Source organism: Euprymna scolopes, chromosome 19 (assembly GCF_053919585.1).
Source record: "Euprymna scolopes isolate OS-2025 chromosome 19, ASM5391958v1, whole genome shotgun sequence".
NCBI classification, from domain to species: domain Eukaryota; kingdom Metazoa; phylum Mollusca; class Cephalopoda; order Sepiida; family Sepiolidae; genus Euprymna; species Euprymna scolopes.
The window spans coordinates 116,748,887-116,767,326 of NC_136500.1; the positions used below are offsets into that span (position 1 = coordinate 116,748,887).

The window sequence follows — 18,440 nt, forward strand, 5'->3', positions numbered from 1 at the left end:
TGCTGAGCAAAAAAAAAAAGAAAAAAAAAAGGTCAATTTTTTAACTTTGGTTCCTATTATGACCCTGTAACATTTATTGTTTAGGGCTCAAATCAAATTATTAAGTTAGATCTATGTCCAAAGAACCTACCTATATCTAAAATTTCAAGTGTTTAGACCGAAAATTGTCGGAAGAGTTTGGTAGAGTTTTCAATGGTCAAATCGTTGAACTTTGACCCCTTAACAGACAAATTTCTGGCCGAAATCCGATCACATAAATTTTCCCAAATCTCAGTAGTATATAAAATTTCGAGTCTGCAGACTAAAAATTGACAGAGTTATTGCGTAGGAAAATGTGCACAGACACACAGACACTTTCACTTTTATAGATATATAGCTAGATAGATAGATATATACAAGCATGTGTGCTCGGCGTTGCGCGGGTGTTTGGAGGTGTATGCTGAGCAAATAAATAAATAAATAAGTAAAAATAAAAAATAAAATAAAAATATAAAAATATAAAAATATAAAAAAAAAGGTAAATTTTTTTTTAACCTTGACTCCTACTATGTCCCCTTAATATTTATTGTTTTGGGCTCACATCAATTTATTAAGTTAAATCCATGCCCAAGACACCTATATTTAAAATTTCAAGTGTTTGGACCCAAAATTGTCGGAGGAGTTTGGTAGAGTTCTCAAAGGTCAAATCGTTGAACTTTGACCTCTTAACAGCCAAATTTCTTGTCGAAAACAGACCACATAGATTTTCCCAAATCTCAGTACACCGTATATCAAATTTCGAGTCTGTATACTAAAACTTAAGAGAGTTATTGCGTAGGACACAGACACACAGACAGACAGACAGACAGACAGACAGACAGACAGACAAACAGACACATTCACTTTTATAGATATATAGACTAGCATTTCAGCCCGGCGTTGCCCGGGTGTTTGGAGATGTATGCTGAGCAAAAAAAAAAAAAAGAAAAAAAAGTTGTCAATTTTTTAAAATTTAACCTTATTATGATCCCTTAACATTTATTGTTTTGTGCTTAATTTAAGTTAAGTTAGATCCATATCCAAGGAACCTATAAATTTCAAGTGTTTAGACGAAAATTGTCGGAGGAGTTTGGTAGAGTTCTCAAAGGTCAATTCGTTGAACTTTGACCCCTTAACAGCCAAATTTCTGGCCGAAAACCGATCACATAGATTTTACCAAATCTCAGTACCCTGTATATCAAATTTTCAGTCTGTAGACTGAAAATTAACAGAGTTATTGCGTAGGAAAATGTACACAGACACACAGACAGACAGACACACAGACAGACAGATACACAGACACGGTCACTTTTATAGATATACTAGCATGGGTGCCCGGCGTTGCCCGGGTGTTTGGGGGTGTATGCTGAGCAAAAAACAAACAAAAAAAAACGGTCAATTTTGTTAATTTTGACCCCTATTATGACCCCTTCCAATTTATCATTTTGGGCTCACATCAAGGCAGTAAGTTAGATCCATGTCCAAGGAACCTATATCTAAAATTTCAAGTGTTTGGACACTAAATTGTCGGAGGAGCTTGGTAGAGTTCTCAAAGGTCAATTCGTTGAACTTTGTCCCCTAAATCACCAAATTTCTGGCCGAAAACCGATCACATAGATTTTCCCAAATCTCAGTACCCTGTATAGCAAATTTCGAGTCTGTAGACACAATTGACAGAGTTATTGTGTAGGGAAATGTACACACACAGACACACAGACAGACAGATACACAGACAGGCACACAGACACGTTCACTTATATATATATATATACATATATATATATATATTAATTTTGATCTCACTAGGTTCAATATAATAATCGATGGGCAATTTTCTCTAAAATGATAAATCCTTCATAAATTATAATATTTAAGCTTATCTTACTACCGAACAACGCCTAGCAGACTACTAGTATATATATATATATATATATATATATATATATATATATATATATATATATATATATATATATATATATATATATATATGAAGTTATGCTTTGCTGCTTTTTGTCGACAGTTAAAGCGTATGAATCACTCAATCCATTAAGGAACATACTTATTTTATTTACTTGTGTATTTATTTTATACGTCCATAAAAGTTATCCTATATACGTTGTTCTTAGTTACATCGATCATCAGAATACCTGACTTCAGCAAGAAACGAACCCATGACTCTTTTTATATTCTGATTTGTTAATGTCAGTGGACTACAATGGCTTTTATACGTACGCTTTTTATTGCCTAAGTATTAGCTAAGAAAATGTAATCCTGAGTTTATTTCTTAACCAAGTTAGTCGTACTGCTGTTCGCTAGAACCGACTGAGAAACACGTGTCCATGAACAACTTTTATTTTTATGCACACACACACACACACACACACACACACACACACACACACACACACACACACACACACACACACACGCATGTAATTATATTTTTTACGGGTTTCTAATAAATTACTTCTAAGTCTCACCAGATATTGCTAAGTAAGATGAATGTGTGTTAAAACGCACTTTCCTTATTAGGCTTGCTGTGAATTGCTGTGCCGGAGCGAGAAAATAGATATTTTGTAGAGGCTGGACTGAGCTGGCTATAAAAATAGGAGAATAGTCATCAGTTTCATATCAAAAGATTCAAACATCTTCACTATAATAATATTAACTTGATTCAACCATTCATCGACACAGGTACACAAGAATGTAGAACAGTCTAACAAAAGATTGAGTTCTAGACTTACATCTTGTCTTACCGTTTTCTGGTAAGGAATGGGAAGATATGTTTAGCGGAGCGCCTCATCTCCACAGCGCCCGTTCAGAAACTGAATTAAAATTTCGCGCCAACGAGGTGGGCAGAAACGGAAATCTGTGCAAACACAAAAGTGTCCGAATTGTCCGGTGTATTTTTACGCAAGTTTTAACATGCCTGTTTTAGCCAACCGAAACAGAAACTAATTACTCCGCAAAACATTGCATATAGACACAAAACAAATAGACCTCATCTTCATCGGTGTTGTGGTTTTATTATAAATTTAACTTCAGTTACTTGGTGTTGTCTTGGAGTCTGTAACAGCCGAAACTCCTTACAATCACAGGCAGGAGCTAAATGTTAAAATTATAACTTATTGTTGCTGAAGTAATATTACGTTTCGTATTTTATTTTTAGATGAAGATTGATAATTTGTATTATTTTGATTATTCGGGCTACTGTTCTTATCTTAGATATTATTCTAAAAAATTTTTGGCCGATGTAAGCTCAGGCCTTCTTCAAATGCGTGTTGAGACACGTCAGCCCTCTCCCCAGTGAAGTGGGGACGACCTGTTAAACCGTCCGCTCTGCTCAACATCCAAATTCCATGATCTCAAGCTAACCTGATCTACGTAACATACATGTAGATCCGATCAGCTGACCAGTTCTTCCGGTAAACTTGTCTACAATATGATTTACCATATTTTGACAGTCTTTCAACATTCTTCACACTCATCTCCTGTCCATCTCTCCAGTTAGATGGATAGATAAATAGATAGATCGATACTTTTTTGTGTTCGACCTACTACATAACACAATGCCGAGATAAGCGGAGAGCACATACAACACCTGGAAGTCCAAATGATCACCCATTTAGTACTAACCAGGTTCAACGTTGCTTAACTTCGGTGATCCAGCGGGAACCGGTGTGTCAATGTGAATATGCCGACCTAAGAGAATGTGTATAGAATTTCAAACGGAACCATATATTTTTGCCACTGGAGTAGCTTGGTCTTGTTCTGTCGGCCATGACCAAGTAGAAGTCCTAAGTAACTCGTAATTGTATTCTTAGTATCTACTAACGGCATCTCGTGTCCATGGAATATTCCATAGAACAGTTCATGAATTATCCCATGGAAAGATATGCATCATTTCGTGGACGTACACGTTTATATTTAATTAACATTGAACTTTTATTTTTACTCTTTTTTTTTCTACACCAAGCAAGACATATTACTACCCGGACGTGAGGGGCTGTTAGTAGCTACTACACGTGGAACATGATATATCTCGTGAAATATTCCATGAAATATTCCATGAAATGTAACCTAGTTTAATTCTGTCAAGGTTGGCTATTTCACTTGATGAAACCAAACTATTTGCCATTCCAAAACTTATTTCCAAATTAAGATATAATTTCTGTTTTTCTTTTCATTAACAGATAAATTCACTTGTGTCCGCTCCAAGTTTTCCCGGAAGTCTGTGCTGCCACCTATACAAAGCAAACGTCAATTGGTAAGATTCACAAATACTTTCTTTTTTAAAAATAGAACAATAATAGAATTTGGTAGATTAGGTGATTCAGAAGTCAAGTAACTGAAGTACCCGTAAACGCCGGGTTTTCCAAACTTATCTCTTCTGCACGCCAATTCAAATAATTTCTTTTTTTAAAATTTGAAATCGTAATAAAATAATTACAGAAATTTTCTTTAGATTTTATGATGATGGCGAGGAAATAATTGGAAGTCTATAATAATTATAAAACAAAACAAAAACAAAAATAAAACAAAACAATCTGTATTATTTTAAGTCTTCCGACCATTGTTCCCATATGGAGCATTATTTTCATAACGTTTCGGTCGATGTAACTTTTCGAGGTTAAATCGACTGAAACGTTATGAAAATAACAATCAAGATGAGAACAGTAGTCCGAAGAATCCAAATACAATTTTTTTTTTCCGTTTTTGAATTTCTGAGATAAGGATCAGTTATTCGTATTATTTGAATTCTTCGGACTACTGCTCTCATCTTGATTGTTATTTTCATAACGTTTCGGTCGATGCAAACTTCGGAAAATGAAAGAGGGTATCTATTCAAGCTCATCGTTTTTTGACGTTCGTCCGGGTCGCATCGCGATCTTACTACATATCCAGCTTGGTGCTGTCATTTATAGTAGTATCACTTAGAGTAGGTGTGCCATTATTTACTTATATAGCCTCGTGTGTAGCCATTTCGAAGAGATCTTTATTCTGGATGATATCCGTCTAGTTTTAACATTAATTTTTTTTTTATTTGAATATTTCGTTAGGGTTTAATTCAAAGGGAAAGTATCCTTATGTCAAAGTCTCATAATAGAGAGATAGAAGACACCCGAGTGTGGTCTCTGAAAGAACCCAAGACGGTCACCCCCTTCCCCTGCACCTTTGGGCCGGAGAAGACAAGTTGCAAAGGAAAGGATTACGCCACAATTATGCTGGGTCCTGGATATGACCTAAAACTATATCCGATGGTGAGGCCTCAGCTTGCGGGCCTTGGGGAGTGTGGAACCACCCTTTAATTGCCATTGCTCCTAGGTCCACTCTGACTCGGAGTGGTAGTACCTGTTGGGGTCCCAACTATGGGTTAAATAGAATCCGACTTAAAAAACAAATATACTCCATTAAAAAATCGTTCCTCAAAATCACTAGATTCGGCATTAAATAACCTGAAAAAGGTTGATATGCCGTAAAACAAAAACAACCAACCAACCAACCAACAATTGTGCTGGAGTACTGTGGCAAACGTTTTGACGATCATCACCAGTCATCCAACTTTATGATTAGTGCTGGTGTAGGGAATTGCGGGACCTTATTAGAAAATTAATGGCAATGTAACAGAGCGCGTATAAGCAAGCGCGTGTGAGAAAATCAGCAGCAGCTGAAGGATAGCTGGTTACCGAAAATATTAACAGCAGCACATTTGACACACCGGTCCCTGTCAGATCACCGAAGTTAAACAATGATGAGCCTGGCCTCTACTAGATGGGTGACCATTTGGGACTTCCAGGTGCTGTATGTGCTCTCCGCTTATCTCGGCATTGTTTCCAGTCGTCCTGGACTTCTCCTTGCCACTGGACTAAAGCAGTGCCGATTCAGGTGAAGTGTGGTTGGGATTGCGCAACCCTTGCCACATAATTACATGCGCAGCTGGCCCTATAGAGGGCATCCTTTGTCTTTCGAGACTGAAGGGAGGCATCATCGTAACAGCAGCAGCCATTAAAGCATGTATGCAAATTAGCAAGTGTGCGTGAACTTGCATCACGAGAAAAGGAACAAAATACACCAATATATAAGAGGAGCAACTTGCGACTAGGCAAGATAGACGTGTTAAAGTCGAGAGTGAGAAAGCGCTAGTTAGCACCAGCGTGAGGTGGCGGCAACAGAGACTTTTAAAAAGCACATGTATGTACGAAAAGACTTTGAGAATATAATGAAATGCTTCTTTTTATTTTTTTGAGGAACCACGAATAAATACATTTCACTTGCACTTAAAAAATGACGAGTCAGATTTTCATTTTCTTCCTTTGTTCTTGCGACTACATCAATTCTACATTGCGAATTTATGGATTTTTATATTTCATACGGAAAAAGAAAACAAAAAAAATTTACAAGAAAACAAAAAAAAAATAAAACATGAACGTTAAACGCTTGATATAATACATTTTTTAAAGAAAATCTAAAAAGTTTTGTTTCTAACACAAAAAGAGCAATAAGAGATATACAGAAGAAAAGACTGTTCCCGCTTTTTATTTTCAAAATCTTGCAAAATACTTTCAAAATAAATGGCTTTAGTAATCTTGTCGTGTATAGAAAGCATTACCAAAGTGTCAAGTCTCTCTTCCGAGACCGTAGACCTTAAATTAATACGAGGAAAAATATGTTATTCTGGATTTTATGTTTTCAGTATTTTGTGTAATAAAAATAAAGGCCGAAATTGATCGAATCGACTTTGAACTGGTCCTTCATATGACAGCAATTAATATAATGTTTTTTTTTTTTTTTTTTTTTTTTTTTTTTTTTTGAAGAGAGTACTGATGCATTGAGAAGTCTTGCCGTCACTTGATTCTGAATGCTTCGGAAAACAACTGAGGAGTTAAATTATGAAAACTCAGAGAGAGAGAGAGAGAGAGAGAGAGAGAGAGAGAGAGAGAGAGAGAGAGAGAGAGAGGGAGGGGGTTGTTAATCATTTGTTTTACTTACGTCAGTAAAAGATCACACATATGAATAGAGTTCACGTGGAATCGCATTAAATCGTGTATTTTTATGACTTAGAAACAAATATTCTTTAGTTGCGTCCATTCATCTGCGCGTTTAACAATGTTAAGACTGTTGCAAAGGGAGTGACTGACCAACGAAAATAGTATTTCTAGCACAACATAGACGTGTCAAAATCCTGTTTTAAACTTGAGCGTCGCAGATCACTAAAATTGATATTTTATACTTAAGCTTGAAAGACAAACAAAGATTCTATTTCTAACAAGCGTGGCAGGCCGACTAAAATCTATTTTAAACTTTAACTTTTCAATTTTTTGTTTTTTAATAAAAAAAACGCAGTGGTTAGAGTACTTGGAAAAAGAAATTGTAAAACGTGATATTCTTCTGAATAAACTATTAGAGTAGAAAGCTTTCCGGCATCGAGAGACTTTAACAGTGAAGGGGTAGAATTTTGCTGCTTAACGGGTTAGTTGAAGGTATATACGTCGATAGAACACGGGTGCTATGTATTTCTTAAAAGATTTATAAAACAGGCACAGGGATGCAACATTGCGGCGATGTGGCAGCGGTTGGAGCTTGGTTGATAGTGTGGGATCTATTAGATTGGAAACTTTTTTTATACCCTGTCTAAGAGGGAGAGACTTGTGGTTGGTGTAGAAACTCACATGTGGCAACAATAATGCATGGGTGAATGCACTGAATGGTGAGTTTGTAATGCTATTTTAAACTTGAGTATGACAGACCAATAAAAAAAGTTATTTTTAACAAATTTTGTAGGAAGACGAAAATGTTATTTAAAATTTAAGACAGACAGACAAACAAAAATTCCTATTTCCGACATAAGCCTGATCGGTAAAAAAAAAAAAAAAAAAAAAAAGATGATGTTTTAAATTTGAACGTAACAGCCCGCACAACGACCAGAGTTTTCTTATTCTTCGACGCTTTTAACTTAAGATACGTCCATTCAATCTGCGCGTTTATTGACAGAAATGCCGTTTCAGACTTAGGCGCGACGGACAGATAGCACTTGACACACATATGCGAGGACGTATCTTAAAACGAACGAAAAGAGGATTGCGTTTTGCAACCTTCACCTTGTAAGCTGAAGACAATTGGACATTTTGTCAGCAACTTTTGTTTGTTCCCCGCAAACTCAAGTTGAAGAGTGCGATCAAGACAAGACACGTTGTTTTTATATTGTTTTACGATGGCCTAGCGAACGACCCACGTTCAACATTTTTTTTTTATGGCGTGTTTTGTCACCCCCTAATTGGCGTCTTTCCGAATCAAAGGACGACAAAAGTGTCACACATGAGATGATGCACAACACGAAGACATGGCAGTAAAAAGCAACAGGAGTGTAAAAACCGTGTAAGTAGCCGATATAAGTATCGGTCATTACAAACGTTCATAAACCTTTATTTTATTATATTTACCTCCTCCCCAGGAAGGTAGACACAAGGTCAGGCGTTGGTTTGGTGAAAGTGTTTCTGTGGAACGAACTGGATTAGAATTCGCACACCCAGGTTTTCAGTTGGGGTTGTTATATCTTTATATATGTTGTATATCTTTATCAAAAACAGTAAGTAACGCTATAAGAATCGTTGTCGGTCGGTTGATCTCGTTTAATTTATCTATCTATTCCTCTCGCGTTTGTCTGAAGAGTTCTTTATTTATCTCAGTCTTTCAACGGGATAGGAACGCCTACTCTCCTAACTGTATCCTCAGCAATTACTGCCTTCCATAGTTGTCGTCTCACAACGTTTTGGCCAACTAGGCCTCTGGCCGGCTTTGGGTAGGATTGAAACCGCTATCTTCACTCATTCAATGTTCACCTGGAACCGTAGAGATTCAACAGGCCCCGAAGGGCAATCAAGGTTGGATTTGGGTCCGCACCAAATGGTATATTATTTAATTAATTGGAATTCTTTGCATCATTTATCCATTTATTTATTGTATACTGTTATCCTCATCTTTTAGTTGTTGCTTCACGATGTTTCGGTCAACTATTCCTCTGGCCTTCGTCAGGTGGTTAACCGTGACGGGACTGGAACGCCAAATCTCCTAACTGCTTTCCATAGCCGTTGTCGTTTCAGTAATTGAAAAAGGCAGTATTTGCTGAGGATGCAGTTAGGAGATTTGGCGTTCTTATCCCGTCGCGGTTAATCACCTGAAGAAGGTCAGAGGAACAGTTGGCCGAAACGTCATGAAACAACAACTAAAAAAGATGAGTATAATAGTTCGCGATAAATGGATAAATAATACAAATTACTCATCTCAAAGAATTTCAATTAATAAAATAAGATCTTGCTTAAGTTTGAAACTTCAATTTTTGAAGAGGGAAGGGCGAGCTATTTATTTGTTTTTTGTTTTTTGCAGTGATGCATCATCACTTATTAAGATTCAAGGCTAATCGAGGATAGCAGTTAAAACGATCGTCAGTTAGATAATAATCGCTTCCATAAAGTCAACAAAGTCCTGGCCATTTTTGAAATTGACCCTATGCAGTTCTAGTAGATCCACTTTCAAAGGATTTGCCTTCTCATCCTTTTAGAAGAGGCTACTTTATTGCTAATCGCCTGAGGCGGTCCGACCGAGAAATGACTACGGAGCTGCACAGGCAATTTTTGTAGACCAGAGTACTCTTCGTCAAATCCCATTTTCTGACCGCTTCTTGTATCACCCGGTCGTGGGAGGGAGATAAATGATTAAAAAACAATCGATAAGATTGGCAAACGATTACTTGTTTCTCCAAGGCGACAGCTTAACAAGTATTTCTCCACATTAGACTTGAAGACGACCGTGTTGTAGTCAGTTAGGAAGTAGACCCGTGGTATCTCCTACAAATGGGATGTTGTAGGAAACTGTTCATGTTTTTTGGTTAGGAAATAGAGAAAGGAAAGTTCTTTTGCTGTGGTGTTAGACAACTTTCTGCTGTGAATGTTTTATAAAGAGTAGCAGAGACTGGAGCTCCGTCGAGCACCAACCATGAATATAAACGATACATTAAAAAGAGGATAGAAACATGTCACAGTTGGGATGATACCATAACAAATGAATTGACACGAGAGAAACATAAAAATCTGAAAATAAAAAAGAATTTATTTTTATTTATTGAATTTTTATTTAGAAAAACGCATAGAATGACGATTATTATAGATTAAAATCAAGAACACCAATGAAAGAATCAAAACAAACAAAAAACTGCGGCACAAATCATAAAGCGGGTTTAACCGGCTTCCTCCTTAGGAGGAGGTTTCATGGGAGCATGATATTCACAATCGATCCCCAGCCGCATGTATAACGATACAAAGGCAGAGTTCGTTTCGTACGTTTCAAATGCTTAATAACAAGTATCCACAATGTGTATGTGTAGGACGATATATATATATATATATATATATTGATTGCAACGTCTTGTCAGACGAGTGCCACTCCCTCAGACACTTAAAGTCCATGAGCCCAAAAATGACTTCCATCGTCACAGGACCATTTTAATAGACAAATGCCTGAGGGAGTATCTATACACAGATTTTGTTACAGAGTCTTAGCTTTGTACGACAGCTAAGTCTCTCTCTCGGTTCAAAATGTTGAGATCCAGCAACAAGCAAGATCAAGATAGCCAGCAACAAGTTAAACTGCAAACCAGCTTAATGCAGGTACTGGTCTCCCGCTTTACGTTTTTTTTAAATCAGAGATTTGCTTCTCCTAGAAAGGTTGCCTTCACCACGGCTTACGGGAGTCCTCTCCACCCCAACACACACATACATACATACAAACACACATGGTGCTAGTTGGCCGTTGATCCCGAAAAATTATTATATTATCTATCTATTATTATTATCTAAAATATAAAGCTGAACGTCTGTGTATGTGTCTGGTCACGAATAGGCTCCTATATGGTGACTATTATAGAAAACTGATCACATATAATGATAGAAGATGTATCGAGACACAGGAATGAGTATGTTTGATCTGGCATAATGATGATTCATTAAAATTGTGGGGTCTGCATACGCGCCTGGTCAACAAAGTATAGAAATAAAAAATTTAAAAATTAAAAAAAAAAAACGTTTACAAGTGTTTTTGATATAGATGTACATAAGAATACTTTGATAATTATGTTTTAACTTAAATAGGGATGGTATAATAAAATTGTGGGTTGTGCGTTCGCGCCTGGCCTCCATAGAATGGAAATAGGCACAAACTTTAATAAAGACTTTTCATATCTATCTGCGTAAGTATACTTTGATAATTATGTTTCAGTTTGAAGAAATATAATATAATAAAATTATGGGGTGTTCGTTCGCACCTGTCCTCCATAGGATGGAAATATGTCACAAAGTTTAACAGGTTTTTTTTTAAATATAGATCCACAGAATATTGTGATAAGTGTTTCAGTGTGAACAGGTATGGTATAATAAATTATGGGGCTTATCTATTTTATTTTTATTTCCATCATATTTTGCTTTGGTTTTGATACCCCCAAATTCGAAGCTATCTCTTTACAACCCTTCCTTTTCATAACCTATCATATTTTCATAAATCAGAGTCCATTTTCTGTAGGCTTTTTTGAACCCAGTCAACGACGGGTAGTTTTGCTAGTATATATATATATATATATATATATATATATATATATATATATATATATATATATATATATATATATATATACTAGCAGTAGTACCCATCGTTGACTGGTTCAAAAACAGCCTACAGAAAATGAACTCTGATTGATGAAAGTATGATAGGTCATGAAAAGGAGGGGGTTGTAATTTGATACTCAAAAATTTTACCCTAAGCAAAATATGATGAAAGTAAAGATAATTTTTGCGAAAATATATTTTTTTATATCAACTTTGTTTCCATTCGTAGCCAAGAGAGACCAACAAAATGATGTTTCCTTACAAAGAGAAAATGTTTTATATATATATAATATTATAAATATACAAGAAATAAATGTTACCATAGTCAATAAAAGTTACTTTTATGGTAGAAAAGTTCATTGGTTTGTATTTTTAAGTAGTTTGTTAAAAAAATTTTTTTTTTAATTCACGAACCGGTTTAAAAAAATCATAATGACAGCAACTTTGAAATGGAGAGCCCCGTTTTCAATTTGAAGGAAGGGCACCTGAGCATTCTGTGTTAACAATTTTAGAGAGTTCCGTCATCGTAAGGAATATTTATAAACATATTTTAATGTTTTCTGTTATTTTGTGCTTGAGGAATATTCGATTATGGCATGTGCAGTTTATGTAAAAACTAATTTAAGTAGTTATCCCCTCAAATTTCGTTTTAATTTCGGTTCGCTGAAATTATTTCAAGTAAAGAGCATTAAAAAACTACTACTACTACTACTACTACTACTACTACTACTACTACTGCTGCTACTACTAATAATAATATATGGTCATTGTTTTAATAGTGTAAAGAAGGAACTCGTAGTAATTTCGACACGCAGTAGTTCTTTGCAGAAGAGTGAAGTCAACAGAATATTATGTAAAAAAGAGAACATTCGAAAGAAACAGGGCAAAAAAGAAGATTATTATCTGCTTAAACGTGCTGAATAAAAGACTGTCTTTTATAATGTGATTTTATTATTTGTATTGAACTATGTAATACAATATTACATTCTTGGTAGTTATCAGTACTGATTATTTTATCTCGATTGGGTATATTTAAAATACAATGAACATTATTTTCATGAAAATGTTAATAAATTCATATTTGCTGCGTGGTATTGTCTTTTATTTCTCCATAATCAAGTTTTTACGCTATCCAGAAAAATAGCAGCTTTATCAAAACATATTCGTTGATTAAATATATTTCTCATGCTGTAAAATTTCCACGGGTAAGTTTAAAATAAGTGCAAATCTATAAAAAAGAAAATGACTTCACTGCATAATCGACTCAAAGTATAGAAGTATTTATACTTCATAGAAGTGCCTATACCTTATGGAAGTGATTATAGTTTATAGAAGTGTCTATACTTCATAGAAATGTTTATACCATATAAAAGTGTTTATACCCTATAGAAATGTTTATACCTTATAGAAATGCTTATACTTTATAGAAGTGTTTATACCATATAGAAGTGTTTATACCTTGTAGAAGTGTTTATACTTTATAGAAGTACTTATACTTTATATAAGTGCTTATACTTTGTAGAAGTGTTCATACTTTATAGAAGTGTTTATATCTTATAGAAATGCTTATGCTTTATAGAAGTGTTTATACTTTATAGAAGTACTTATACTTTATAGAAGTGCTTATACTTTGTAGAAGTGTTCATACTTTATAGAAATGCTTATACTTTATAGAAGTGCTTATACCCTATAGAAGTGTTTATACCTTGTAGAAGTGTTTATACTTTATAGAAGTACTTATACTTTATAGAAGTGCTTATACTTTGTAGAAGTGTTCATACTTTATAGAAGTGTTTATATCTTATAGAAATGCTTATGCTTTATAGAAGTGTTTATATCTTATAGAAATGCTTATGCTTTATAGAAGTGTTTATACCCTATAGAAGTGTTTATACCCTATAGAAGTGCTTATACGATATAGAAGTGCTTATACTTTATAGAAGTGCTTATACCCTATAGAAGTGTTTGTACTTTATAAAAGTGTGTGTACGTAAGAGAATTGTGTATGGCTAATAGAAGTATGTATGCTTAATCAAATTGCTAATAGTTTTTAGACATGTGCATTGTGCATGCTTAATCGGAGGGTGTATACTCCAAAGAAGTGTGTGTGTTGCAGAGAAGTGTCTATGCTTAATCGATACGTGTATTATTCGTGTATTTATGTATAATACATAGAAATGTGTATGTAAAAATATGCTTCGACTGAAAATTTAATAAAACACAAATGACAAACACTTGATATATCGTAATTGTTCAACGATTTATTTGTCGTCTGTTTCATCGGTTCGTTCTAAGCAAGCCGTCGTTCTGTTTTGTGTATTCAAATAAAACAAGGTTGGAATTCCGACTTTTGTACAAATCCAACTTGAATAAAATCATGAGAAGGGAACCTTGTTAGTTGCCAAGATACAATATGTACTTAATCTTCCTTACAAGTATCTTATCAAATATACATACGTAATCCATTCAACACACGTAATAAGAGTTGCTTAGTATAGTATTCAAGTAAATCCATATAAATACAATAATAATACTTTGTCTGTTGAACTTGTGAAGCATTACGTTACGGTAAGCTGATATATATATCTATAATATAAAACTGAATGTGTGTGTGTGTGTGTGTGTGTGTATGGTCACGAATAGGCTCCTATATGGTTAACTATTTAAAAAAAACAAAACTGATTACATATAATGATAGAAGATGTATCGAGACATAGGAATGGGTATGTTTGATCTGGCAGAACGGTGGTTCATTAAAATTGTGGGGTCTGCGTTCGCGCCTGGTCCACAAAGTATGGAAATAAAAAATAAAAAAATAAAAAAAAAACGTTTACAAGTGTTTTTGATATAGATGTACATAAGAATACTTTGATAAGTATGTTTTAACTTAAATAGGGATGGTATAATAAAATTGTGGGGTCTGCGTTCGCGCCTGGTCTCCATAGAATGGAAATAGGTACAAACTTTAACAAAGACTTTTCATATCTATCTGCGTAATTATACTTTGATAATTATGTTTCAGTTTAAAGAAATATGGTATAATAAAATAATGGGGTGTCCGTTCGCGCCTGACCTCCATAGAATAGAAATATGTCACAAAGTTTAACAAGGTTTTTTAATATAGATCCACAGAACATTGTCATAAGTTTTTCAGTGTGAACAGGTATGGTATAATAAATTATGGTGTTTATCTATTTTATTTTTTCTTTCATCATATTTAGCTTTGGTTTTGATACCCCCAAATTCGAAGCTATCTCTTTACAAGCCTTCCTTTCATAACCTATCATACTTTCATAAATCAGAGTCCATTTTCTGTAGGCTGCTTTTGAACGGGTACTTTTGCTAGTATATATATATATATATATATATATATATATATATATATATATATATATATATATATATATATATGCACAGTGCCACGCAAAAGTATTGGATGCATTACATTTTTCTTCATAACTTTAATTAAGGTTCAAGATTTTACCTAAAATTTGGTCAGTATATTCCTATTACAATTCTAACTAATATTTAAGGTAGTAATTACAAAATTAAAGTTTAGAAAGTTTATATTAAAGAAAAAATATAAATCAGCTAACGCAAAAGTATTGGATACATTGATTTAATATTTGGTTGTATAGCCTTTATTGCGTTCAACAGCTTTCAATCGCTTTCTATAGTTGCACACATGTTTTTTGCAAAGATATGCAGGTATTTTGTACCATTTTTCTTTGCAGAACTGTTCCAGTTGTTGAATATTTTGTGGATTCCTCTTGTGAAAATTGATCTTCAATATTTTCCACAAATTTTCAATTGGGTTGAGGTGTTGAGACTGACTGAGCCAAATAAGAATGTCAATTCCGTTATTTCTAAGCCGTTCTTTGGTTAGTTTAGAAGTTTGCTTGGATCATTGTCCTGCTGAAACACGAAATTGCTATTATGTCCCAACAAATAAGCAGATTTCTGGAGGTTTTTCTCCAAAATCTCCCTGCACATACGTCCATTCATTCTACCATTGATGATTTCTAGTTCACCAGTACCTTTGGATGAACCGCCCCCCCCATATCGAACCACCGCCAAACTTTACCGTAGGAATGGTATTCTTTTTGTTATAAGCGGCGCCATTTTTACGCCATACATGTGTTGCTGTTTCTTCTAAAGATTTCGATCTTCGTTTCGTCTGACCAGATTACCTTGTTCCAAAATTCTTGGGGTTGTTTCCCATATGTTTTAACATAAATCAAACGTGATCTGACATGTTTAAGCTTCAATAATGGAACTTTTCTTGGGGCTCTTGATACAAAATCTGCATGATTTAGAACTCTACTGATTGTAACCTTGCTCACATTAATCCCAGATTCTCTGAGGTCGCTTTGAATTTCACCACGAGTAAGAAAATTCTTTTTTTTTTTTTTTTTTTACCTTTCTGCTTACCCACCTTGATTTGTTTTCGTTTAATTTCCTTGGCCGACCACGTCTTGGAAGATTTGCAACAGCTTCACCAGGATTTTTAAACTTTCTAATAACGATTCCAACTGTACTAAGTGGTAGATTAAGTTCCCTTGATATTATTCGATACCCTTTTCCTTCTTTGTGTTTTTTGACGAATGTCTATTGACAACTCTTTAGTTTTAGGCATTTTTATACATGAACTGGTTGACTTTGAAGGAGTGACTCCAAACTGGAAGAATTTCTTAAAATTATTTTAATATAAAGTTATCTGATTGGTCAGTGATAACGCGTTTGCATTATTGCAACACGCTAACAAAAATCATTTAAATTTATTTCAGAAAAATAATTGTATCCAATACTTTTGCGTTTGTTAATTCATATTTTTTCTTAAATGTAAACTGTCTAAACTTTAATTTTGTAATTACTACTCCAAATATAATTTAGAATAGTAATAGGAATATACTGACCAAATTTTAGGTAAAATTTTGAACCCTAATTAAAGTTATGAAGAAAAATGTAATGTATCCAATACTTTTGCGTGGCACTATATATATATATATATATATATATATATATATATATATATATATATATATATATATATATATATCATTAGCATTTGGTCAGAAGTTTCCAGTTATCTGTCTACATCTGTTTATCAGTCGTTATGTTTATGTGTACCTACGTCTATAAACGTGTGTGTGCGTATTCTGTGTATGTACGGGTACGTGTAGAAGCATGTGTTTCAATGTACGGGTATACATGCATGTGTGTTTACATATGCGAGTGTGTACGTGGGGTGCGTAGGTATCCACTCCCACGTTTTATGAAAGACTTGGTTTTGAATAAAGACCACACAAGTTGCTGACCATTTCAAGTCAAAAATATTGGGATGGTCGTGTTCAGATACATCTTAACCTCATTGCCTATACCCCTTCCCCTGCTGCTGTTGCTAACCCTACCCGGCTTGCATTCATGTTTTCATCGTTCACACTGAAGAATGGCGAAGGATCAGTCGAAAATAGGTGCTTTTGAAAGAATATACGGCATAATCACGTTGACACACCAGATCGCAGAAGTTAAGCAACGTTGAGCATGGCTAATACCAGATGGGTGACCATTTTGGAATTCTAGGCGCTGTATGTGCTCTCCGTTCATCTCGGCATTGTTTTCAGTCGTCTTGTACCTCAACTTGCCACGGGTATGCAACAATGTTGACTCAGGAGATGCATGGTTGGAGACTGCGCAACTCTTGCCACATAAATTTCACGTGCCGGCACCCTTACAGTGGGTATCCATAGTCTGTCAAGACTGAAGAGAGCCACATTCCAAAGCTTTTGAAAGAACTTTTTGTACATGTCAACAATTAGGAAATAAATACAGAAAAGATATAAACATTTATATATTTTTCGTATTGATTTTTATCTATCTATCTATCTATCTATCTCTCTCTCTCTCTCTCTCTCTCTCTCTCTCTCTCTCTCTATATATATATATATATATATATATATATATATATATATATATATATATATATATATATATATATGTAAGGGATAATGAGTGTACAGTAGTCAATGTGAAAATGTCTTAGTAATTGCTAGTAGTGAAACTTTGGTAAATTGGATTACTTAAGGGGACGGCTCATCAAGCATTTGTTAACGTTGGACTTGAAGACGACCATATAGTAGTCATTTGGGAAGCAGGAAAAAAAACAGAGTTCCACAGGCGTGCAGTTCTAAGAAAGAAGCTTTGTTCATGGAATGTACGTTTAGGTTTAGGCACAGATAAAGAGCGGGAGAAATTATTGATAATGGTTTCAGCTAGACGAACATTTTTCGTGAAAATCAGGCCAGGGGGAACCATAGATTGGAGCTCAGACGAGCACTTGCCATGAAAATAACGATAAAGTAGAGACAGGCTTGCAACATCTCTTCTGTGGGAAAGAGGTTGCAGGAAAGAGAAAAGGGCATCCCTCATTGTCAAAGCAAGATAAGATCTTTCTTGCAGCTCCTTCCAAGATGTGGCAACAGCACTCCATCATAGGACGTACTTGGGTCTTATACAGGTAAAGAATTGCATCAGCAGTGAGATATCTACTGGAGCGGTAGAACGATCCCACTATTTTTCCAACAGCCCTGGCAATGGATTTGATTTACGTGTTCCATCTCAGATCAGGAGCAAAGGCCAGACCTAGAAGTTTTTCAAAAAATGGAGCCTCCCAAAGACGAAAGCCATTCATTTCAATTGATGCCAGACGGGGATCAAGGCGTTGATGATGTAAAGATAAAAGCTTGGTTTTAGATGCATTAAAAT

General features: G+C 34.9%; 1 protein-coding gene across 1 annotated transcript in view; it reads left to right on the plus strand.

The window, feature by feature from the left end:
• Nucleotides 1–18,440, plus strand: part of LOC145240304 (uncharacterized) — a 243,164-nt gene that overhangs the window by 22,514 nt on the left and 202,210 nt on the right. The window contains exon 3 of the mRNA XM_080103886.1: nt 4,215–4,288. Coding sequence (XP_079960012.1) covers nt 4,215–4,288 — 74 coding nt within the window. The remainder of the gene's footprint in view (nt 1–4,214; nt 4,289–18,440) is intronic.